The 25,513-nt window shown below is 32.2% G+C and overlaps 1 protein-coding gene across 1 annotated transcript in view; it reads left to right on the forward strand.

The window, feature by feature from the left end:
* Positions 1 to 2,548: 2,548 nt before the first annotated feature.
* LOC133190545 (lethal(2) giant larvae protein homolog 1-like) overlaps positions 2,549 to 25,513 on the forward strand; it is a 38,217-nt gene continuing 15,252 nt past the window's right edge. Inside the window, exons 1-16 of the mRNA XM_061326231.1 lie at positions 2,549 to 2,896; positions 4,574 to 4,686; positions 4,923 to 5,065; positions 6,846 to 6,932; positions 7,419 to 7,481; positions 9,091 to 9,126; positions 9,273 to 9,357; positions 10,731 to 10,834; positions 12,459 to 12,549; positions 13,962 to 14,008; positions 14,215 to 14,296; positions 14,474 to 14,590; positions 15,106 to 15,258; positions 16,823 to 16,963; positions 17,441 to 17,556; positions 19,701 to 19,719. Coding sequence (XP_061182215.1) covers positions 2,557 to 2,896; positions 4,574 to 4,686; positions 4,923 to 5,065; positions 6,846 to 6,932; positions 7,419 to 7,481; positions 9,091 to 9,126; positions 9,273 to 9,357; positions 10,731 to 10,834; positions 12,459 to 12,549; positions 13,962 to 14,008; positions 14,215 to 14,296; positions 14,474 to 14,590; positions 15,106 to 15,258; positions 16,823 to 16,963; positions 17,441 to 17,556; positions 19,701 to 19,719 — 1,737 coding nt within the window. The 5' untranslated portion in view covers positions 2,549 to 2,556. The remainder of the gene's footprint in view (positions 2,897 to 4,573; positions 4,687 to 4,922; positions 5,066 to 6,845; positions 6,933 to 7,418; positions 7,482 to 9,090; positions 9,127 to 9,272; positions 9,358 to 10,730; positions 10,835 to 12,458; positions 12,550 to 13,961; positions 14,009 to 14,214; positions 14,297 to 14,473; positions 14,591 to 15,105; positions 15,259 to 16,822; positions 16,964 to 17,440; positions 17,557 to 19,700; positions 19,720 to 25,513) is intronic.

A 25,513-nucleotide genomic window follows, 5' to 3' on the forward strand; every position in this document is an offset into this window, starting at 1 on the left:
ACTGAATTGTGTATGCTATTTTGAATTTAAATGAAGTCTTAAAAATAAATGTATGTAAAAGCAGTTCTTCTTATTGTAATAATTCATTAAAGCCATGAATTATGATGTTTTGGTCTTGTAAAAAGAATTAATCATATTCATAAAGTTAAGGCATAAGTTAGTTATTAATAGTTTTTTTTTTTACTGACGTGTCTGTATCTGATGTGAGAGTAAAAATCAGAGGTTAAATGGCTGAGGAAAAAAAAAATTGTTAGAACTTCAAATTATTAAGGCAGTATGAGTTGTAATGACCCTAGAAATTGTGCTGTCAACGCTTTTACAACAGTCATACAAGGACTTTTTAAGATCAAGCTCTTTAATATTAGGGTTAATCAGTTAAAAGTGTTGACTTTGTGGTCTAGATTGACAATTGTGGTTGAAAAGTTACCTTGATAACTATTGATACTAATTTTAAAGTACTGATAAGTCCAGGTATAATAGGGATGAGTACTTATGTGTATTGTCACTCAGGCATGTCAAGGCTGATTGGTCTGTCACCCATCTGTTCATGTCTACAGGGATTTGACCCTTCGTTGACTGGGAAAAAGCAAGTGACCACAACATCCATAGGCTAATTAGTCTTAATGTATTTGTGTAAACAAAATGCAGGTTTTGTGGTTACAGTGATGTTCAAATTTGAATTAAAAATTGTTTGTCTTGTACATTTTGTGTTAGCACATAGTTTGTTTGCCTTGTTCATGTAGCAAATTTCCGCTTAGTTTATTCAGTCAGCACTGAAAAATCTTGCCTGGAATTATTGTGTATTGTGCTTTTGTTTTGCCTGAGCATAAAATGTCAGATGCACATGCAGTCGACTACAGAAGAGATAATGTTTATAAAATACCTGAAGTTGTGTAATGAATGTTGACATTTTCATTAGAACTATAGGTGCACTTTCATCATTGATATGGCCTTAGGGTAGGCTAGGCTAATCCATGAGAGTATATAGTGCATTGAAACTGCATGCAAATAATATAAGCATTAACCCTGTAGGTAAAATGAATGAATAATTAAAATCACAAGATAATGCCATGATTCTGCAGTTGCACAGCACACTTCATAAGTTTGTACAGTTTATAGGAATTCAAGGTCTTTCATGTCTTCAAAATTATATGGGTATAACAATCTGCAAATTCTGTTTCTTATGAATGTTTTATCATAGTTCTGAATGAGGATGAAACACTAAAAGTCATAAAATAAGCATATATAAAATTACATGTGCTATGTTTTGTTCAAAATTTGTATAAAGGAACATAATTCAAGGTTTTATGATAATTGTACCAATAGATTTAGTTGTTAGAAGAAGGAAATACCTGGTACTGGTACATGTAGTCAAGTGCCAGGGACAAGCTTTTGATTCATTGAAAACATAGTGTGTTATAACCGTTAATACATTCATGATAAAAATCACTTTGCTGTAAGTGTAAATTCACTATAAGTGTGTTCTCTGTAACCTTGTTTTACTGTATATCAAAAGTAGAATAATTAAATGTCAATACCTCAAATCTCCAGTTATAAAGGTGTAAAATACAAAATGTAAAGGTGATGAATGTCTGGGAAAATATAATGTCACAGTGGATGCTTTTCTGATTGCAAAGGGTCTGAGCCCTATTAAGCCCCCCCCCCCCCCCCCCAGCAGGTCAAAGGGAGAAAAGCCCCTGGAAGCTTCACAGATATTGACAATATTTAGAAGTGTTAGATTGAGTCTCAGAATGCATTGTGTGAAGACTATGCATTAACAAATTATCTTCGAGTAATGAAACAAATATATGAAATATATATGTTAGATTCTTTTTTCAAAGAATTTTGTATTTATTTAATTCATATATTTATTTTTGGTGAAAAAATAATATGGATGCCTTGGCATGCATACTTGGTAGCTATGCCACTGGCAGTGGAAATTTTAAGGATATAGAGATTAAAAAATTTACAGAGGCTGAGAGGGTCTGTGTACCTCTCATTATCCTGTATATAAAACTTGATTCTAGTGAACATGTACATTTAGGTGTACATTATCATCGATTTAAAGTCTCTCATGAATTTTGATAGCTCATCTTTTATTAGATTTGTTGCTTTGATCTTATAGTGGAATGTTGGTACTCTTAACAGAGAGAAAAATGGGCATCTGATAGTCAATTTGTTGTGTGTTGCAGGTCTCCCCCCCCCCCCCAAATTGTCATATTGGTAACCAATTAATATTTTCATTATAAATAATGAATGAAATACAAGGGAGCTTGTTTGAAGTGTAACAATAATAATCTTCTGTCAACTGTGACCATTGCCTGAATGAGGGATCAGTCCATTGTGGATACAAATTACCCCTCCCTCACACTGAGAGTTCATTTTTTTGTGTGTTATGTATGAGATCTACTCATTGGATGCCTTTGGGCTTTGTGTAGGGCTTTATTACTTAGTGAATATAGTGCTTTATTAAGTGCGTGTTAATATTTTGGGGGGAGATGAAACTTTATCTCTGCTGTACAGTGCTACTATAAATTAAGACTTTTTTCTTTCATCATGTGTTGCTTTGGATGTGTGTTCAGATGCATGAAATGTTTAATTGTGAAATGTGTGATGTTTTGGAAGAAGTTCTTTGGATTTGGAAAAACAAGTAAAACTCGGGTGTTGCTAGCTGAAAAATGTACCACGACAGCAGACCTACCACATTCCCAGTTCATATGGAGGGAGGGTCTGAGGATGGGATACTATTGTGATAATCAGTTCTCTGGGTTCAGTAAGGGACAGAATCTGACAGACATATATTGTGACAGAAAATGTGTCCCTATTCATCAGATTCTGACCAGTAATGCATACAGATATGGTTGTAAACAGAGGAGAAAAAGAGCAAGAAGAAGAGGTACAAATGTACTTGAAAGATTCTTTCTGCAGCAGCTGAAATTTGAAGGGGGGGGGGCAAGGCTTCAGTTATAAAAAGCTGTCAAACTTTTCTCAGAGGAAAGGAATTATGAAATGAAAACAGGGTTCTGGTATTCTATTAGTTGCTAAGTCCCAGTACAGACACTGGGTGACTCTGTATTATGTCCAAAACTAACTGTAAAAAAAAATTCTCCTGCTGAAGACCTAAACAAGGTTTGTTTAGAACTTTAGTAACATAAGTAATAATGCAAAGATAACATTTCAAGCATCATACTGTAAACCAACTATTATTCGCGTCAACTTTTATTCACGATTTGTCGGTTTGAAATCAATCCGCGACGATTAATTTTCGCGACGGAGGAAACATTCTCTACGAATACAATGCAAAACAAATGGTTCGCAGCGATAAATATTCGTGAGTTAAAGTATGTCGCGAAAATCGCGAATATTTCTCACATGCGAATAAAAGTTGGTTTACAGTATATAATCACAGTACATGTTTCATAATATCACAATTGAAAGAATATTAACAAAAAAGTTCAATTTGCATACTCAAAGCGACTTGTTTGCAACAGTGATTTTTTTTTTTTGGTCAAGAATCTACAAATTTGTCCTAAGCAGGATAAATTGTTTTCTGCTACAGTCATAATCCACTAATAAAACCAAAGTTGTCAATGTGTTATCATTGGGTGGGAAAGTTTTTCACTGAAATCTCAGGATTAGTGGAAATAGTGTACAACATTAGATAGACACAAGACAGTTGTGTTCATTTTGACCAAAGTTTGTGTCAAAATATAGCTCCTCTCGAAGATTTCAGTGGACATAATATAACCATTTGTTTATTCCTCATTCCAATTTGTCCATGACCTTTCCTTTTCAGCAGATAAGAATTAAATCAGATAAACTTAATTTTAAGTAAATGTTGATTTTTGCTATAGTTTGATGCTTGAATTATCAAGAAGATTTATCAATTTGCCCTTCAATTTATGCACAATTGAACACTGACTTATAATGCATGCCCTTAACTCCTAATAGAGGGTTACTTCAAGATTAGGTTATAGAGGACAAAGTCTTTCAAAGTTCCTGGTCCATTAATTATTGCAAGAAAAAAGAAGGATGTTTATAGAATGCACTACATAGTTAAACTTCAGTAAGTTCAGCAATACATGTACAGGAATATATTGTTAACATGCATGGAAGGCATTTTGTAATGACTCATTATTTATTACCCTGAAATATCATTAAAACTTACACAACTAGATTTTAGCTGGAAGTAGCAAGATGTGAAATCAAGGATCAAGCAGTTTAAAGCTATAACTCTCAATTTTTTTCATTCATTGAAATTCATGCAGGTGTAAAAAAAAAAAAAAAAAAAAACATTATATAATAGTTGCACCTTATTAATCCAGACATTTGTGTTCCTGAGCAAATTGTCTGGATAAATGAAGCATCCAGATTACTGAAACTAACTTGAGATAATTAATAAATAAATATAAATTGTTCCCCAAAAATTTCAACCAGAAGGTGAAGCATCCGGATTATTGCACCCAGATTAATGAGGCTCCACTGTATATATCTATATCTGCTGGTTTATACTAATAGCCTAAATGAATTGTTACAGTAAGTCAGAGATGGTATTATGTTCTTGTTTTTGCAGTAAGTCCAGTCAGTACAGGGAGCTTCTTCCAGATACCCAGTCCCTCAACAAACAACAACAACCTCCTGAATGGACTTGATGACATCATCACCGAGGACGTGTCCTCAACAGAGGTCAGTCTTAGACAGATCTGAAGTTATATTACTCTTCAGTGTAACCATGTTTTCTCATAATTTATCAAATGCAGCAAATACATTAATAAAAAACTACTTGTGATGAAAACCATTTTTTTTTTTTGAGCAGAAAAGTTTGAACTTAAATTTTGTGCCATTATAGTCTCTTAAGATTGAGTTATACATAAAAGTTAAAGATATGTCAAATGGTGTATTGATTGTGTTAACTTTTGCAGTTCCCTGAAACATCTGAGGCGAGTGCATACACTTACAATGAATATGACACGAACACAGATGAAGATGGTCAAGGACAGGGGCTGCTTATTGACCTGTCCACACCCGAACCTGTCCGCAGGAATCTTCACAACACACCTAATGGGTAAGTTACCCGAGAGTCTGTACTACAGATAAATTCTATAGGCAGGGGACACAGACAGATAGAATATTACACATATTTCTCTATTGCAAGTGAGTTAAGGCTAGGTATAGGCTTTTTTTATGCAGATGAACCAATTAAAATGCCTAGGGGTTATACCAATGATCCAGAAATAGTTCAACTTTACTGTCTACTACATACTTGGTACCCGTGACATGAAATAGCCAGTGCACATTCTGATGTCATATTATGTCGTCATTGTTCTTTACTACATAATATTATAACATCAATAAAATAGTTTCGGCGCAAGGGCATACCCTATTTTATTCAACAGAAACAAGGTATAATTAGAAGCAGAATATTCCAAGGATTTTCATATTGCTGCACAAATATCGACAGTTCAATTGTTTAGTTACTATACGTAAAGTTTAAGTTGAAACAGGGTAAAAATGCACAGTCTGGTATAATAAGTTTCCTCAAATTCTAATCAAATGAGAGAATGCATAGGATTTTTGCAGCAATTTTGTTAATCTATAGAATATTCTTTATAGCATTATACAATTTTTTTGTAAAATTAAAAATTGTGGGGATGTGCTATTTTATTGGTATACTGGTATATCGTGATTTTTTATTGTGCGATACGTATTGTGATACAGAGACTAAAATACTGGTATGTAGAAGGTAATTATAAATTCCAAGGATAATTAATTTTTTTGTTCAAACTCTTTAACTACAAATACAGGAATTGTAAAAAAAAAAAAAAGAAAAAGTGTTGTAAAACAGTAAAACAACAGCATCCTAGCATCAAAACATGGATACAGGGAAAAATGGTGATATATCATAATAAAAAATTTTTGGTGATACCCATGCAAGCCTATTAAACAGGATATGCCCTGGCACCAAAGCTGTTTTGTTGATGTGTTTATAATTACCTCCAGTAGTTAAAAAAAATGATGTCATACTATGACGTCATAATGTCTACTAGCAATAACATGTCATGTATACATGTACTAAATATGTGTAAGAAAAAGAACTAAACTTTCTCTGCATAATAGATGTACCTCTTATGTATTTTTATTAGCTCATTTGCATAGAAATGCCTGTACTTAACCTTAACTCACATGGGATAACATTCTGTTTTATAAGCATACACCCAAAATACTTTGATTAAAGAAGAAATAAAAATTATAAGAACTTGCATTTTTTTGTGGCCAAACATATTTCATACATTTGATATCAGTATACAAACTGTACTCTCCTCAAGTGTAAATTCCATACTTTAAATGACAGCATGTAATTTCTTGTATGTAGAATCATGTGCATTATGTATTTCCTGTATCATAAGCATCCACACATTTCACCTTGAAACAAAGCCTGATTGAGTTGTGAATCATTACTAGAAACTATAAACTAAATTTTATTAACGTGCGAGAAATACCAGTAAATTTCGCACCCTTCTCTCACTCTGCAATGTTTTTTGTAGGGAATCATATATCTAATTTTGTATCAAATGTATTGAATGTTTCCGCAGTCATGAAAATCTTTAGTCCTGGATTGATTTCAAACTGACAAATCACAAATAAAAGTTGTCATAATAACAGTTGGTTAACAGTATTACTGAAAATTCCAATTTTTTCATTTAGAAATGAAGTTACAAATAGGAATAAAATATCTTCCTTTCAACAAAATGAAAAAGTGATCTTATATATTGAGTCAGGCTTGTTTCAGCATGATAAAATGTGAACTCTTTACAATGCATGACTCTTTCTATCTCTCCAAACAGAAGAGTAGGGTTTCCACATGAAGAGAATTTTGAGGACTTTGGTGTTGATGATATAGAATCAGACTTTTCTGAGCCCTCACAAAACAGGTCAGTGAGTTACAGACAATATAAAGCATTAACACTCTGTCTGATATTCAGATTTCAGTTCAAAGTATGCAATTGTTATGGATCTATGGATGGTAAAAGAAACACATATACTGTAGATTCCTTATTTTTTGCAAGTACTTATTTTCGCGAAATGACTCTTTTACGTCAAATCGCAAGAACAATAATTCGTGAGTGGACGGTTGATCGAGATATTTTACATTGATTTCAGCACCATAAAAATAAAAGCGAGTAACTTTATTTCGCGAGTGGTGCTTCTCGCGTAATTACGCGATAATTTATTCCTCGCGTATATTTAGGAATCTACAGTACAATGCACAAATATTGGCCTTACAATTGCATACAAATAGCATTGTAAGAAAGTACTGCAATTTCTTAAATCAATTAATGATCTTTTATTATGGATTTGTGTTAAAAAAATTGATCAAGAATGTATTGGTCTTAGAGAGGTTTTCCATTATTTTACAGAAGTCACGATAGTTTACACAAAGTTAGAACCAGAAGGGGAGATAAACATCGTAAAAACCTAGGGTAGATAACTCTTGATCTTTTGCATGTGTGGGGAAGGGCAATGCTGCTATCTACACATGTAGTTGCCTTTGTATTTTGTTTTTGACTAACACTGCATGGACTTTTAACAGTTGTAGAACCCATGGTTGTAACATTGAAGAATCTTTGGCAAATGCTTATGAATGTTTGCTTGCAAGCTTGAAACATGCAGTTTATCCTAGACTAATGATTAGGCATTATATATATATTTACATATTTAAATAAAATAAAGTGATAATGCCTCATGAACACATTGCAAATTTGTGAAGAAAGAATTTTTTTATTTGAATAAGTGGGTTTTTGGTTAGCTGAAATTGTTTTGATTTTGGTCTGAATCATGCTCGTCAGAGTATGATCAGTTCTGAATGCTTGGTTATACGTTTTGCAGTACTAATCAGAAACATTAGATAATAATTGGAGTATCATTATTATTTATCTTTTTGAGCTTGATGACTGAGGTGACATAAATATGTCATATAAAAAGTAAGAAACACAGAAGCCAGTCTCTTAATACATAAATGTCACAAGTGAGAAATAACCACAAAATCCTGATCTTGATGTACAGTGGTACATAATGTATATTTATTTATCTGTACATATTAACAATGTACATATAGGATCTAGATCACTGTATACAAAGCTGTAGGAATTTGATGAAATTGGGAGTAAAATAAAGATCTATGGAATCTAAGTCTTGGAAATCTAGGTGAGAATATACCAGTAGTGTATATCCATACATGTTTTATTTAATCCTAAAGAGACCTACTTCAAGTAAACAGATTTATTGTCAGTGAGGTAGTTTCTTTATGGTCAAATTTCCTAATATGGCGGCCAACTCTTCATTTCAGATATATTGCTTGTGTGTTCCTATTTTTCCATGAACTATACTCTGTTTTACTAGTACACATGCTAAATCTTCTTAGGTGTTGATTTTCTGTCAGTGTGGCAATCTAATTTACTAATATAACATTGTGGACAGTGTGCTTTATATAGATGTACTAATTAGGTCACTTTATGCACTATTTATGACTATCAACGAGGTCAAAGTAGATATACACATGTATGTGCTGATTAATAGATAGATAGTTGACATCAGAATTAAGGTGAAACCAGGAAGCTAGACTTATGTAGAGGACTCTGCTTATAAACAAATAAAACATGCTTTTCAGATCTAGCAGGGGGTCATGGGGATGGGGGGGGGGGGGTTCCACCAGACAGCCACCCCTTATTGGATTTTCAAAGTTTCCAAATTTGTACTGTATATTAAAATAAAGAAATATGACTTGGAACACCCCCCCACCCACCCCCCTACCCCCACCCCCTGGATCTGAGCATGCTAATACAGTGAAGTATAGATTACTGATGTGCTTTGTATTAATTCTAGTTGCTTGTTCAATTATTTCGTATAACAAAGTGATCAGTAGAATAAATTGATGCATACACACTACAAGACAGAGGCAATTAATTAATTGAATGAAATTGACTATATACAGAATCACAATATATCATGCTGGCTTAACATTCACTTTGTGTTGTACAGAATATTGGCCCAGTGAGAGGCACTTGTTGATTAATGTATTTTATTTTTCAGCCAAAGGTCCAGGGTGACATCTGCTGCATATGCAAGGTGAGTCAATGATAATTCATTGTATATGAATATTTTGTTTGTTTGGTTTTTTTTTTTCATTTTTTCATTCTTTTTTGGCCTATATCCTATTTGCAAAAGTCAAATACATAGTAATTCTGAAATGTGAAGACCTGGGTTCTTTTTAGTCATCTTCAAAGCAGATCCCGAATGGAACCAGGGGAGGAGGTTTTGGACGACATTGACGGGAATTTCCAGAGCCTGAATGATCGGGTAAGAATGACTCAATAAGGAAATATATGAAGGCCCTTGATTACTGTTGACTAATACGGAAATGCTTGCCGTTAATAAACATCCCTGATCAGTCATGCAGTTCTTAAAGAATTAATTCGAAGTAAACACAAGACCGTTTTCATTTCTTTCATTAAGTTTTGGGAGCAATAGTAATTTTTTACCCAAGGGAAGATGATGTTTCCATCTCTGATTTTACGTTTCATAAAATCGGTATTATATTTGCTTTGTCACTCGTTCACATACACAGGACATTTCTTGTTTGAGGCAGACTATTCATTATTTTGATATGGAAAGGAAGACCTGTCACTAACAAACTTGTGATTTCATTGTATTTCCTGCAAATACATGTATATCCATTATACAGTTTCATTTGGAACTGGAAGCAAACAATGTGCAAAGAAATTCACAATTTATTCTATCAGTCATGCAGTAGTAAACATGAAATGAATATAAATCATACAGTTCACAATCAAGATTGATGTTAAGTTTGTGGTCTTTTTTTAATGCAAACCTTGACTTGCTGTGTGTATACAGTATCAACAGGACATATTCCATGGTTTGGACTGATCCGTCTCTGAAGATTTCCTTGTTATAATGTGTATATAGTTCAGAAGTCTCTTAAATGTGATTTTATCTACACAAAGACTTGAAAAAAATGCATAAAACATTTAGGGAAATTTGCCAATTACATGCATGTATTTTTTCCCCACATAAATATGTGTGTATACCCTGTAAAGAATAAAGAGAGCAGATGTTTCAAAAGGTCAAATTTTGAGGAAAGTAACACATTTATTAAATATTTACTACGTTTGACCACCTGTCATCTTTATCCAAACTATTATCACAGGTGACATACTGATTTCAGGTGGGATGTTGATTTTGTGTTCATTAGCTATAGTGGTAGATGGCAGATGTTATCATATAGTCACCTAACAATGCTTATCTCAATGAATTGTTTAAGAATCAGCTGAAGGTTTAAAACCCTACAGATTCGGAATTTGATGAATTTCAATACAACTTGATGAGATTAATTATCATTACATTAGGTTTGTACCTTTATTATCCATCTACCAGCCCTGGGTGTTACTTAATTCAATTATTTTGATCTTCATTACATTGTCAGTTTTCCAAATTCAGTATTGTGGGTAATTCACTCAACATGCCAGGGTTCACATTCAAAATTTTATGTACTTTGTGGACCTAAATCACATACATGTATAAGAATTTAATAAAAGATGGAGGCAGAAAAAATGCACAAATATTTCTAAAACAGCAGAAAACGATGGATATCAAAAACTGAAAAAGATATTTCTATGAAAATTATCATGAATGTTTTTAATTTATGTCTATAGGTGCAGTTTTTAGAGAAACAGTTAGTCCATATGACAGAGGAGAAAACATCTGTAGACACTAGCCACTCTAAACTAAAGGATGAAAATAGTCATCTAATGGAAAGGTGTGTGTTCAGGATTACATCTACCCTGATTTAGGGACTACTTTTTTATTACCTTCATAAAAAGACACACAGAGCCTAATGGTCAGGTGTCAATGGTTATAAGTTCAGATAAATTGATGACCAGCTGGTATTGCAGAAGACAATTTAGCCTCAGGGGGTAGTAATGTTGTAAATTTGTTTTTCTTCTCTTTTAGGAAAATTACCTTTGTAAGACATGTTTTACAAAAAAAATAATAGTTCTGAATATCTTTTAATATGCATTCATGTGGCCCATTTTGACTTTGAAAAGAAGGCCTATAATTATCATGTATTTAGTTACATTATGTGTCATTTAAGGAAAGTTAAGTATGCCAAAATTTATCTGCTATAAATAAGGATATTTTAAATGTACTGATAAATCTCTGTCTAGCAGTATAAAAACAGATGTTTACATTTTAATCATAGCATAGTGGACAGGTAAGAAAACTCAATATAGATGTAGTGTGAGAATATATCTATTGGTGTATGGTGTGTAGTACATATAGCTGTGTTTTAACATAGTGTGCTGGTGTAGTAGAAAATCTTTGATTGACATTTAATTCCAATTTTTCACTGTGCATCACTTTTTCAATTGCAGTGAACTACGAAAAGTTAAAATTTGGTATTTGTAAAATTCAATCAGCTACCAATATAACTACTGGTAATTCTCTTTTTACAAGAGACATGTTTTACAAAAGTTAAACACATGTCCTTTGATAATTAAAACAAATGTCAATTAAGGGTTAACTAGTGCCCTCATCAATCAAAGCTTCTGTCAAGTATTGATGGTAGGTACAAGCTTGAGATTTTGTTTATCAAATAAAGCAATGTAATATTGTGCAGTTCTGAGCAGATCAGAAGAAGGGGGGGGGGGGGGGGGGGGTGTTGAAGTCTACGTAAAAGGTGTATATTTTCTTTAAAAAAAAATCAGAGAGTTTTCTCTCTCTCTTTTTTTTTGGACAAGCATGACTTCACTTTATGATTTCACTTGATCTGTCTTGGAATGACATATTTTTCAATACTAGCAAGCTAAGCTTATTCTGATCTTCATGAAAATTGAGTATGCTTGTTCTAACAAACATAGATAGCCTAATTGTTCTGTGTCTAGTTCTGGAATTGGTGATGATTTCAATTCTTTTAATTATATGCTATATTCTATTCTATGTATGAATATGAGGGTGGCTTTCTTTTATCTCTGTGAAGGTAAAAAATATAAAAAGCAATGTCTGTTTCCTAATTGTAAGTTATAGCTTTTGTTCTTTCTATAGCAATAACTAGCATCACTGGCTGTATTATTATTATTTTTTTTTTTTATCAATATATCACATAAAAGAATGTCAGTTTGCTTAATGATTTTAAATTAAGAATCTTATGTTACACATTTTTGTCAGCTTTTTGTCTCTCATTTCGTTATAAGAAATCATAACAAAATAGGTGTTTCCCAAATTATCTTGCACAATATGAATAGCCTTGAGTGAAATGGTGTTCTAGACATGACATGCTGTTCACCCTATGATGTTAGGTCTAATGACATATTTCAGTGATGAGTCAGATTTTGACCTCTTGCAGTTTTCTACTGATGTTATACCTGGGTCTTCCATTACAGGATTCATTCGTTAGAAGAACAACTAAAGGATGTGGAGGTGAAATCCCAAGAAACCCTCGCAGAGGAACAGAGGAAGTTTAAACAAATGCTGGTGAGTTTTCTCTCTATCTCTTCCTTCTCTCAATCTCTTGGTGATATTACATCTAAATCAACAAGCAGTACTTTCTTTTAACTGTATTTCAACCAGTTCCTAACAATACAGGTATCAGATAAATTGATTTCGTAGACTCTAGTTGAAGTTTTTGTATCTCTGTGTAAATATATTCCTCTTACTGTGAAGCTGAAAAATTGATTTTGAATGAATGAAATGTTTTATGTGTAAATAATTGTCACCAAAGAAACCAGGCAGAAATAGGTTAAACACAGTATTTACTTAAGAAGCTCAAAATAAAATTCAAATCTAGCTAGCTATTTAGTCAAATCATAAAAGGGACTAATTAAAATTTGATAAAAATTGGGTGAGTTCATTAGATCATCTTACGGGATGTAGAATGAAGTTTGTGTCCTCAGGATACACCAACTTCAGGATTTTATATAGTAAATTAAGACAGATATCCCCCCCCCCCCCCCCCCCCGCCCTCCCCCTTCCCACCCCACATACACACAAAAAGAAAGCAAGTTTATACATTATAAACTGTTGAATTTTATATGCAAGTATTCTCTTGTAAGGTAGATTCAAGTTTGTCCAAGGTAAGCATAAGAGGGATTCAAAGTTTTGTATGAAAAATTGCATGAGAAATCATAATTAAAAAAAAAGGATGTTAAGTTTGAAATATGCATGGAAATTTTTTTTGACCTTTTTTCAATATAACAGAGGGCTATTAAAATGTTATATAACATGCAAGCATCCATTGTTCAGTTTGATCTTATTTTTTGTAGTTTTATAGTCAAAATCATAGCACCCAGTGTTGGGCACTCACAAGGAACCAAAATTTTATTAAGAAAAGGACTTGTATTTAGTCTATGAAGAAATAAAAAGGCTATATGTTTTCAAATTAATATGCAGACATTTTTTTGTAATGCAAGTTAAAATTTTGATATAATGTCTACCTTGTTTTGGATCTTTGTAGAGAGGTTGATTTTATAAAGCCCTTAGAAGAGCAATATAACAGCAGTGACAGTTATAGACAGTGTTTCCCCATGCGATATTACATTAGCATCTTGTTTATAGTTATTTGGACATTATAAATTTTTTAATCAATGTTTTGTTTCGATACAACTGAAACAATTGTCCTCCCAGCAGTTTTCAATGCTGATTACATTGCACAGATTCATTAGATCAAAGTAGAGTCTGTGAAGCAGGACAAGTAAGTCTTGTTTACACTGTAGAGGACTTGTATTCCAGCTGAATCTTGTTTACACTGTAGAGGACTTGTATCCCAGCTGATATACTGACACACCTGCTAATGACATTTGTACCTGCCCTAAAGACAGCTTAATTCATTGATTTTTTTCTTTATATAATTCCTGTGTATTGATTTTGTATCCTTTGTCTTCTTTCAGTCTCGGGCAGAAACAGAGAAGACAGAACAAATGTATATTTCTCAGAGGTACGTCTTAAAGAGACAGTAAGTTTTTGTGTGATAATGAAATGGATGTACATTTAGAAGGAAATTAATGCAATGAAGGTATTCAGATATAAAAGATTTTTTTTCTCAAAATACATGTACAGGGTAAATGAATGACGATTCATAAGTTGTTTGTGAACTACTTTAGTAATGCTTATGGATTTTTCTTTTTTTTTTCCTTTTCCCAGGCTGCAGAGTATAGAACACGAGTATGAGCAGTTGAAACAAGAAAATCCCAAACTCCGACTAGAAATAGACAAATTACGAGTGGTAAATTGTCATTTTTTTTTATCTGAAATAAATGTGTAATGTATTAATGTCAAAAAGACTATTTATGCTATACATTTCAAACTACTTTTACAAAGTATCTGATTATTTCTTCCTTTAATTTTGAATTTTATAACTTTTGAACAACTGATATATAAGAAAAATTAATTCCTGCTACAGGAGAAGTTAGACCTTCAGGATAAACTGACAGAGGCCCAGGCAGATTACAACACCCTGTATAGTGAACACGAGGAACTCAAGCAGAAGTTTGACAAGTCTAGACAGACTACTGGAACAGTAGGTATCTTCTTCCTATCAATACAGAATCGATCTTTAATTATCTAAAGGCTTTCATGTACCGTAAAATCAGAGTACAATATCCAATATTTTTTCCTAAAACGACGAAAATTTGACCCATCAAAAATGTAATTTTACAGTACTTTTCATAATTAAGATTGAATGTGTCTGAAACTTGCGCTTGTGGTGATTATGAGTACACATGCTCCGGAAGGCAGCCCTTAATTTCTTTGATGAAAATATGCGTTGGATTTTAAATGAAAAGAAGCTTTCCTGTATTTTCCTTTGATATATTAAACAACATAAGGTTGCAAAAAAAAAAAAAAAGAAAAAAAAACAGTGTCAAGGTACTAAGGGTCCTCTGTGACTGAAAAATTTTGAGATCTATTTCTGTGGGAGGAAAATCATTTCAGTTCTCAGAAGCATTGCTGAATTTTGAAATAAAAAAATTTGACAAAAGCTGGAGCTAAAGATTACATGAATATTAAATAAAAATATCATGACATGTTTTGTAGCTTCTGGATGAGTTAGGGAAGGAGCTGGAAGAATTACGTAAATATAAGATTGACCATGAACTAGGTCAATCTCAGCGTCCCCGAAATAACAGCTTGGCGGAATTACCAAGTCGATATCAAGCACTGAACACTGAGGTCAATAGGTTAAAGGAAGTGAGTATATCTTTATGAATTTTTTTACAGCTTTTTGCAGAAATAAGCTGAAACTGTTTCAGCATTTTAGATCAATCTGCTTCAAAATCAAGGCTATGTGTCTTTGAAGTGTGTCAGATGTTTTCAATATATTTGTAATTTCTCATCTGAGAGCATTTTTTCTAACTCTGTTTCTGACACAATTCTGACTTGTTTCTTGTTAACTTGGAAGGCCCTATCTTCAGAATGGAGGACACTCTCTCAGGTTTGTGTGATTGTCTAGCAGAATAGAGGCATTACTGTTGTGCATTTTTGGGTGCTTGTGTTTCTTGTTGGTCAACACAATATAATTAGGGCTTAAATGTGCTTCCTTAAAAGAGAGCAGCCCCCTTCTTCCTGTTTGCTCCTTCCAGTTTCCATTAACCGTAGAAATCACATCTTGTAGTGTGCCAAAGGTATATTATTCAGACATGCATGAACCAAGGAATTTTGAAGTCTGGGTAATTTTTTTAACGGTCTCATTAGTATGATAGTTATAAAGTACATAATTCATAAAGCATGAAGATCCCACCCCACTCCACCCCCTTCAACGGTTCCCTTAAGTTTTTTTAACCCAACAAATGTATATGTAGAAATGTCAACAAAAATTTTAAAAAATACAAAACCTGGCATGTTTTTTGCTTGTCAATATTTGCATTTAAAATTTTGAATGCCCTTTTTCATAATCTGTCAGAAACTATATTGTGTTGAAAAACAGTATTAATGTTGCTTTATTTCAGAGATTCTGAATTGTTGAATGCAATGGTTCTCTTTTGCTTTGCAGTTGAATATTTTTCATCTATTAGAGGTCTTGCTTTCACATTTTTTTCTTTATTCATTTTTCCATTCAAGTTACAAATTGTTAATTCAAGTTCTGTTTACATTGAGTTTGAGAAAGAATGTGAATTTATGATTTACTTCAGTTTTCCATTTCTTTATTTTGATTTTGTGAAATTAGTTATATGCAGTTTACATCGGTCAACATCAAAACTAAGTAGTCAGTGAATAAAAGATCAAGAGTTTGACAAAATGTTTAGCTAATCCTGAAAAGGGAAATAACTTACTATGACTTAAAATGCAGCGAATATTTGAACCCAATACATATGTGAAGTGAATTACTAGTAGTTGGAATGAGTTGTAAATTTTACTTTTTATTAGAAATACATTTGACATTTTGCAAAGTTTGCAATCTTCCTTTGATATTTAATGTAACAGATTTATTAGTATTCTAAATCATGTACAAATACCACTGTATTTAATGTTCTGTATATCTCAATTAGTGCCACACTGCTTGTTAAAAAATAATGCAAATGCTATGCATGTTTTTCACTGCTAAATTTCTCTCAGATATTTTTTTAAATGGACCTTCTGTCTTTCTTGAAAAATACTCACAGAAAATGACATTACCTACATGTACATACTTAGTAAAAGTTATTTTCTATTTCTAGAAAATTTAAATCATATCCCCCCTTCCTTATTAGTATGATGATAAATAACAAGACAATCCAGAAACCATTATTAAAAAAAGTCTTTAATTGAATTGTAGGAGAACAAACAGCTTCATGATCTAAATGAAGATCTAAATGCTCAGCTGTTGACACGGTGCATCAATGAAGGAAAGACCCTCGTCAACGATACGAAAGAGAAGTCTCTAGCCACTGAACTCGAGCATTTAACCAAGGAGGAGGTTTGTTGGATATGTTTAAGCTGACTTCAATTTAGGGCAATGGTTGTTCAGGCAGAAATCACTAATTTTCATGGGGGTTTAATTTTCATTTCCTTCATGGTATGAATAGGTCCACGAAATGATGTCCCCCACGAAATGTGAAAATCCTATACTGCAGTATGATGTTTTTCCTTTATCCATGAAATCAAACCTCCTCAAAACAGTCATTTTTCCTCAAACCACGAAAGATTGAACCATGAAAATAAGCGATTTTACAATATGTTTGTTTTTAAAGTATACTGATGACCAGTTTTGAGTAATGATAGATTCAAAGAAAAAAAATACTTTTATCCTTTGCAAAATATAATTAATATTACATTATTTTCTTAAAGTTCAGTTGTTGGATTCTTCAATTGTGATGTTTAAAATAATTGTAGAACTGTAGAACTATTTACTATAATATGAAATAATAAAAATATTTTCATTTTTTTTCTCCAGCTAATGACAAGACTCCAGGAAGTGGAAACTGTGAACATTAACCTAAAATCTTATGTGGACAAAATTATACTCACCATTCTTGAAAAAAATCCCTCCATATTGGAAATAACAAATCGATAATGTCTTATGTAAAAGAGAAGAAAGCCAGTGTTTTAGATTTTTCTGTGATATCCAAAGGGTAGAATTGATATTGTCTCATGAATGAAGGAAACTGTGGTAAGCTGGACTTATCCTTATATGGTATCTCATGTTTATTTATCAACCTGGAGGAAACCAATGAATTCCATGGAAGACCAGAAATACAAAATGGTCATGGAAGGATGGCATCCTGATCTCATGAATATTCATGTTGCTATTGTTGACTTTTATAAACAAAAAGAATTCACATTTTTTCATGCCTTTCTATTCTGTCCATGCAGTGTTAAAAAAAATAATTGTGTAATAGACAGTATAATGTGTGTTTGGGTTGTGTGGACAGTAGTTTGAAATTGAGAATTTCTTTTTAGTGCAAAGGAGACTACCGGTAGATTTGTGATGGGATGATATTGCGTTGATTTCATCCCAGGATATTTGAAAAAAGGTGATATTTATCTTTATTAATTTAATTGAAATGTAGAAAGAAACCAATTGTTTCTTAATGGATTGAAAGATCATGTACTATTAGAATTCTTGAATTTGCACAATTTTTCAGTGTTGTGAATTTTTTTTTTTTGTTAATGTGAAAACATATCAAGAGAGATAACTGTGGGAGAGAAACATCTTCGAAGAAAACTATGCATTTTTTGCCTTTTCATTTAAATGTACAGTTGTTCTTTCATGTTACCAGAAAAATATACATGTATTCCATTAAATAAAAGGACAAGATTCCTCCATATCTATTCAATATACACTTGTTGAAAAACTGTAAAGATGTTTTATTTTTACAAAGATATTTTCATTTCACAAATGATGTTTGATGTACGGTATTAATCATGTATATACATGGAACTTGCAGGATTTTTCCAAGTTGGTGCTTAATTAATCAATGTCATATAGGAATACAAAGTACATAGAATTTAAGTACCGGTACAAATTTCTGTATTAAACAGCATTTAAGATATTAAATCATTTTTTAAATATATTTGTCAAAGCAGTAATATTTTCTAGCTTTCTTATGCTTCCTTTAAGTTTTCACTTTTTCTACATTAATATTGTTACATGGTACTTTTTTATTTCTCTAAATGGACCAGAGATGGTAAGCAGAGTAAAAACTCAATACATGTATTTCATTTCATTTTCATTTTACCTACAAATGGATTGTGAAAAAAATAAAATGATTTTTAACAAGAGTAGTGCCAGTAGAAGAATTAGTGAGCAGATGTTGTAGATTTTGAAGAAGTTAAATTATGATAGATTTCCAATTTTATACTCTATTTTATACAAGGCTAGATTTTTGTCATAAATTTTCTGTCTCTTTTTTTTATGTATACATGTGAATGATACAGAGATAGTCTGCTAAGTAGAGAAATGACTAATGATTTTTGCCCTGTTGATTATATATTCACAGTATTGCTGTATTTTTTTTTTGTGTTGCCTATAGAACATGGCACACATACAGGGATCACTTTGTCTGGTATCCATCTATCTGTCTGTCTGTCTGCCTAGGAGAAGTACTACAGCAGGTCACTACTCTAATAAAATACTTCTTTGTGAACCTTTATATCTATACTGCTCTGAATGCATTTTAATTTTGTGTTGTTATTCACTGATTCATTTACACTGATAGATTTAAACATAAATTTACAGGTTAAATATTTGTTTAATTCTTATCATCAAGTACAATAAAATAAGGAACTTATAATTTGGTAAGATGAATTCTGATGAATTGGTTCATTAACAGGGTTTATCTAAAAGATGGGATGGGAGTAGTTATCTTTCTTGTTTTTAACTTTAACCTCTAAGGTACTTAAAAATGTATATATTGAAATATAGCATGTGAATATTTAGCTTGAACTATCCATGTCTTCAAAACTGAAAATGTGTAAGGAAAGCATCATTGACTAACTGTTCATTTAAGCTGCCCCTTGAAAGTTTTTACACATTGTTCATTTATATCGGGAAAACCATTCTGGTGGTAGTTTGCCCAGCATTCATGTGACTGTCTTTAAATATTTGACTTTTTTATTCTATTTGAAATAATTGAGCATTATGGCCTATGAACTTCCTATTAAAATTCAGATATATTTTCTGTGATGTGGTACAATGTACCTTCATACTACACATATGTTCCAAACAGTGTGGTTAAATATTTTTACTATGATTTTCTTATAAACTAAGGCATCTTGGTATAGAGTTTATGTCATAAAACTATTCAAAATATGACTATATATGGTATAAGAACTCTTTATAGAGAAGTGATATGAGCAAAGTTTTACATTTTTAATGAGGCAAAGACATTGATTTATCATACAAACATCCACAGCTTACTGCTTGGAATATGTTATTTTCTCATATCAGTGCTATTTTTTTTAGTTGCATTTGTGTCTTTGATCTAGTCATATTTATTTCATTTTCTCACTTTAAAATTAACATTAATTGTCTTCTTTCAAAGTCTATAGTCATAATCATTCAGTGAGTTGTGTTTTTGACATGCAGAAATTCATTCCATTTTGCTGCGAGTTATTTGCAGTCTGTTATTTAATTGTTATGAAATGTTTAAAAAAGTGTATTTTAATTAATGGTCACATACAATATCAGAGCTTGGTAGAGAAAGACATCATGCAGCATAAATTGTTCAAAATAAATTAGAAAACTACAAATTTGTGTCTGTGTTTCTGTCAGCTATTTTGTAAATTCTTTATTTCATGGGAACAAGAACTTTGTGAAGGTTATGTGATTTGACTGCTATTTGTACACAGTATTTACATATAATGAGTTTCTTATAGACTCTGAATTCCTCTCTCTCAATATTTTGACTAGTAGGGAACATGGGGAAGTGAATAAATTAATTTTAACTACATGTCAATAATATGCACCATTTCTGTCCATTCAAACAAATATGGATGTGTACTCCTTGAATGTTACACTTGTCCATTCATTAACAAAGGAAATAGCGGAAAAGTTTCTTTATTCTTTAAAACATGTATATACAGTCCTTCCCTTTTTTAATACACGAAAATAGTCACGGAGATATTGTATGTCTAGATTCTCAACATGTGAATAGTATATATACGTACTTAGTTACCCTAAGACTGCAATTGTTATCCGAGTTCCTACAGAGCATCAAAGGAATAATAAACTTGCTTTGTCCCGATTAGAGGTAATTATGTGCTTTATTATGTCAGAGCAAAACTATTACGTCTTATAGAAATACCCATCGTCGGAACCCACGGGTTTTCTCTCCGTTACACTAACATTCAATGTACATTGAATGTAGTGTAACGGAGAGAAACCCATCGTCGGAACCCACGGGTTTTCTCTCCGTTACACTAACATTCAATGTACATTGAATGTAGTGTAACGGAGAGAAAACCCGTGGGTTCCGACGATGAAAAATACCGCTGATCGTACTCACATATGCAAATTAAGGACATTCGCAATGTACTTTACCTACTGATAATTTTTCAAGATATTCTTGATTTAAGATTATATAGTGCTATCAGATGTTTGTAGAAAAAGAAAATCAGCATGTATTACCAGGAGTTTTGAAAAGATATCAATTGATGAAAATTCTTGTATAATTAAAAGAAAAATATACAAAAATTACTAAACATATATTCTAGATATGTTTCGTTTATCCAGACTTGCATGTTTTAGAAGAAGTGTACAACAGCATATATAGACATTAAAATGTAGCACACAGTTCCTTTAAGTATTGGAACTCTCTTCAACTCCAGGGAAAAAGAAAATAAAGTTCAAACTACGTTGCGTATGTCCTTAAAACGACAATTGTACATCGGGAAATGGTTGCAGATTTAGCTATACATTCTTTAGTTCAGATTATATTAATGATTTTCATGTGATTTGAAAGATATGTAAAAAATATACTTGAAAACTCAAAATAGCAAGTCAGTTCCTAATACGTATAGAAATCTATATACGACACACACAAACCATTCAACTTACGTAATATGTATAATATGTACGAGAGGTGTTCCATATAATCGTTGTTTTTTGATTTATTAAAATAGAAAAAAAAATCATACAAATTTATCTTTATATATATATATATATATATATATATATATATATATATATATATATATATATATATATATATATATATATATATATATATATATGATGCTGATCTTCCGAAAGTAGAATCTAGTTTGCATCCATTTTCTACATGTATACCTAAATGTTTAAATTGACATTTGCAAATAAGTTTGCTTAATACTGTTTCCTATGTTTTACGACTTTCTTTTTTTTTTTTTTTTTTTTTTAGACAGTGCATTTGTTTAAATGAAACATCTCTCTCTCTCGGGGGGGGGGGGGTGAAAAGATATACGGTGCGTTTTTTTTTAATGTAGACCTGCGCACATAATCAAAAATGATTTATTTAAAAAAAACTGAAGACAAATTTTGGGAAGGGAGATCCGTACATTCTGAAAGATAAACTACATGTTATGCTGTACACTACAACAGAGATATAACGTTATACATGAGTCTCATACAACTTAACACTATATGTAGAACTGGTATGATAATTATGGCGATAGCTCTTTGATCTCAGTTGTGTCATGTATAATCATGTTCAATTCTATATTTTGGGAATTAGAAAAAAGATATCTGTCACGGGGAAAAAACTTGTTTTCTTTTTCTTCCTATTTTCTAATTTTAAATTATTTAACTAAAAGTTCAAAAGAGACTATCAAAGTTATTCAATTATTTCCATTTTTAGATTGAACAATTGTTTTGGATTCTGATATTACAGGAAGGTATATCTCTATAAAAAATAATCCATTGAAAAACGCGTGATATGATGAAATATCCCCGTAAATAAAATTATTATTAAACATATACCATAATTGGTTCATTTTGACAAACGGGATACTAGTAGTTGTCCGGAGGAACTGTGTGCATGGACAAACGCTGAACATTGTCGATATTGCCCCCCCCCCCCATGAAGAAAGTTTTGTTAAAACTATTAACAACAATGTCGATTTTTTTTTTCAGAAAAAGGAAATCCTGGATCCGCCCCTTTACTGGACAATGTATATACTTTAAAATTAAAATTAACATAAACAGATAAATAGACAATATTTACTCATTTTCAATTAAACACTCTGAGACCACTTTGCTTATTTACACATTTCACAATTATTAAAGAGGAGAGTCATGTACAATCAAATAAATGAATGCACAAAAAACAAAAACTAAATTTTAAAACTATATTTTATGCTCTGAAAATTATTCAATCGAAGAATCAACTGTATAATTTTTTATGTGTATATCTTGTTGTAAATTTTGAATTTATACTAGGTGGATGTAAATGCAAGATTTTACAACATGAGTTATTATGTCAAGTTGTAAATTTTGCATGACATGCATGTGGACAAATTTACAAGCACACATAAAAAAGTAAAAATTATAATAAATAAATTAAAAAAAAAACTCATTTCAAAAAAGCAACACATTATTTTAGCCTACTTGTTTTTCAGACGCTAGCATATGCATCGCTTTTGAAACGGGATTGGAGAGGGGGGGGGGTAAAAAAAAGTTGGCAAGCGAAGTTAAAAGCTAAACTGAAAAAAAACCCTTTCACTGGCAGAAATTGGAAATAAATGTTGAAATCGGGAGAAGGGGTGAATCCTTCTCTAATATTCGGCAGCAAGCTGGGAACAATGATAACGTTGGAGGGTACGTTATACAGGCCCTAGCATAATATCAAATTGGAGGGGGGCTTTGAATGAAAATTTACACCGCAAAAGATTCTTTTCAAACAAATGGGTATGAGAAGAATATTTACATCTTTAACGCGTGTACGCTGATACATTTATTAATCTTTATATCTGACACCCTGTGGTCTTTCCTTCACACGTAATCATCTCAGACGCGTCGGACGATTAACGCATTTCAAAGTGCGCCGTATGAAAAAATAATCTCATCTTTCGTTCATGTCTCTTAAAGTTTACTGCATTTTAAAGCAAAATTATTTTTGTTTTTCAAGAAAAATTGTTTTAGTTTTTTTCAGCGATTTTTTCTATACATTTAAATGAAAAAGTATGTTGAGTATATGCATACAAATCATGAGACGCGGAAGGATTTATTCAAACGAGGTCAAAGGGGGCAGGGTTGTCTAAAGTTTGATTAAACAGCGCGGGCTATTGGACGCTATATGTAATATACTCTGGATTATATCATATCATTTCATATTTCAAAAAGGTAAGAAAAATATTCGAGAAGAAATTGTGTTTTATACGTACGATTGACAATATATTATTCTTTGGAAATTGGGATAATCATGTATCGATTTTTGAACCCTTGTTCGACGTAGCATCATATTGGCGTTGTTGTTTCGTTTTAAACCAGGAACGCAGAATGTTTAAATTTTTGAGGAAGCATCCTCCAAAAGATAGTGAAGAGAGAAGTCAATTGAAGAAGGAGTTATTCGGTTACCGGCGGGTGAGTTTATTTATCAATGTAGGCAGCCATGTTGCATTTTACATTGAATGGCTGAGAGATGAGTCATAATCACTCGACCGTAGAAATAGTGTGCAGCATCCCTTTATTAAGTACATATGTGCATTAAGTTTTTAGCGTTAATTGTTCTTAATGATACAATTAAATTAAATAGTTCCTGAATGTACAATGGATTGTCTGCATTGTATCATGTTAAATGAGAATATCGCACCTGTTGCACGATAAATTTTATATCACGAAAATAGATCGTCAGGAAAAATAGTTTGATTTCTGAAGAACACGTTTAAATATTGGCAAGTAGATCTATCTCTTAGATGTTTTATTTCATTAATTTTTCATTTTAATTCTCTATCAAAAATCCTTGTTAGTGGTCTAAAGATTATGCATATATACACTGTATTTTATGTGGGAAATCTTGGAATGTTGATTCATTTTATTTTGATCCAACTTTTGTTGAAATTATTGTCTCATTAAAAATGCATTCTTCTACAGCCCCCATATAAGCATACTTTAAACACAACAAGATTTATATAAACACTCCTTCTCAAATGGGAGTGTCATCTGTTCTCTTTGACATTATTAATAATTCATCCATGAAAAAAGGACACTTGTTTATAAATACCCTTTCTACATTTGAATAGACATATGAAAAATATGTATCAATTGATAAAGCACTGAAAATATTTTGAATTCTATAACAATTTGTAATGCTTGAAGGAAATTTTCATATTAGATTCACTCTCAGATATTTCTTACATTAACTTTATGAAGAAGTTCTGCTTAGATTGTATGAAAATATATAGTAAATTAAAGATGGTTCTACAACATGTCCTAATAAATGTGACTTATATTTATTCATCATTTCTACGATGAAGCAGAAAGGGAAACAAACAAAAAATACACTTTGGCAGAAGGACACAAATTGAATTTGAACTTGTCTTCATTATTTAATAGCCTCTGATATTAAAATTTCACCGGTCTTATTATTTTTGACATTGTATATTTCTGAAAACTTTCACAGATATTAATATCTAATTGTAACAGAGACATTTATGTGCCTCTGCTGGGGATTGAACAAGGGGCCTCTGGCTTGCCAGTCCAGTGAGCTAAAGGGTTAACCCACTAGCCCAAGTTAGTAGGATGTCGTGTATCTTACACTACCACATTGTCCTCCTCCAGAGAATGAGATGTCCTCATCTCTTTTGGAGTGCCGACGCCTGTGGAGCGAAGTTCTGGGTGCAATCACTCTCACCCATTAGAGAATACTTGGGTCCCAACGTGGGCACCAAATGTAACAGAGACATGTATGTGCCTCTGCTGGGGATTGAACCCGGGGCCTCAGGCTTGCCAGTCCAGTGCTCTACCAATTGAGCAAAAGGGTTAACCCACTAGCCCAAGCTAGTAGGATGCTGTGTATCTTGCACTACCACATAATCACAGTCACACTTA

This window comes from Saccostrea echinata, unplaced genomic scaffold, assembly GCF_033153115.1.
Source record: "Saccostrea echinata isolate AGI-Se365-2 ecotype Australia unplaced genomic scaffold, CSIRO_AGI_Sech_v1 ptg000022l, whole genome shotgun sequence".
Classification (NCBI taxonomy): Eukaryota; Metazoa; Mollusca; class Bivalvia; order Ostreida; family Ostreidae; genus Saccostrea; species Saccostrea echinata.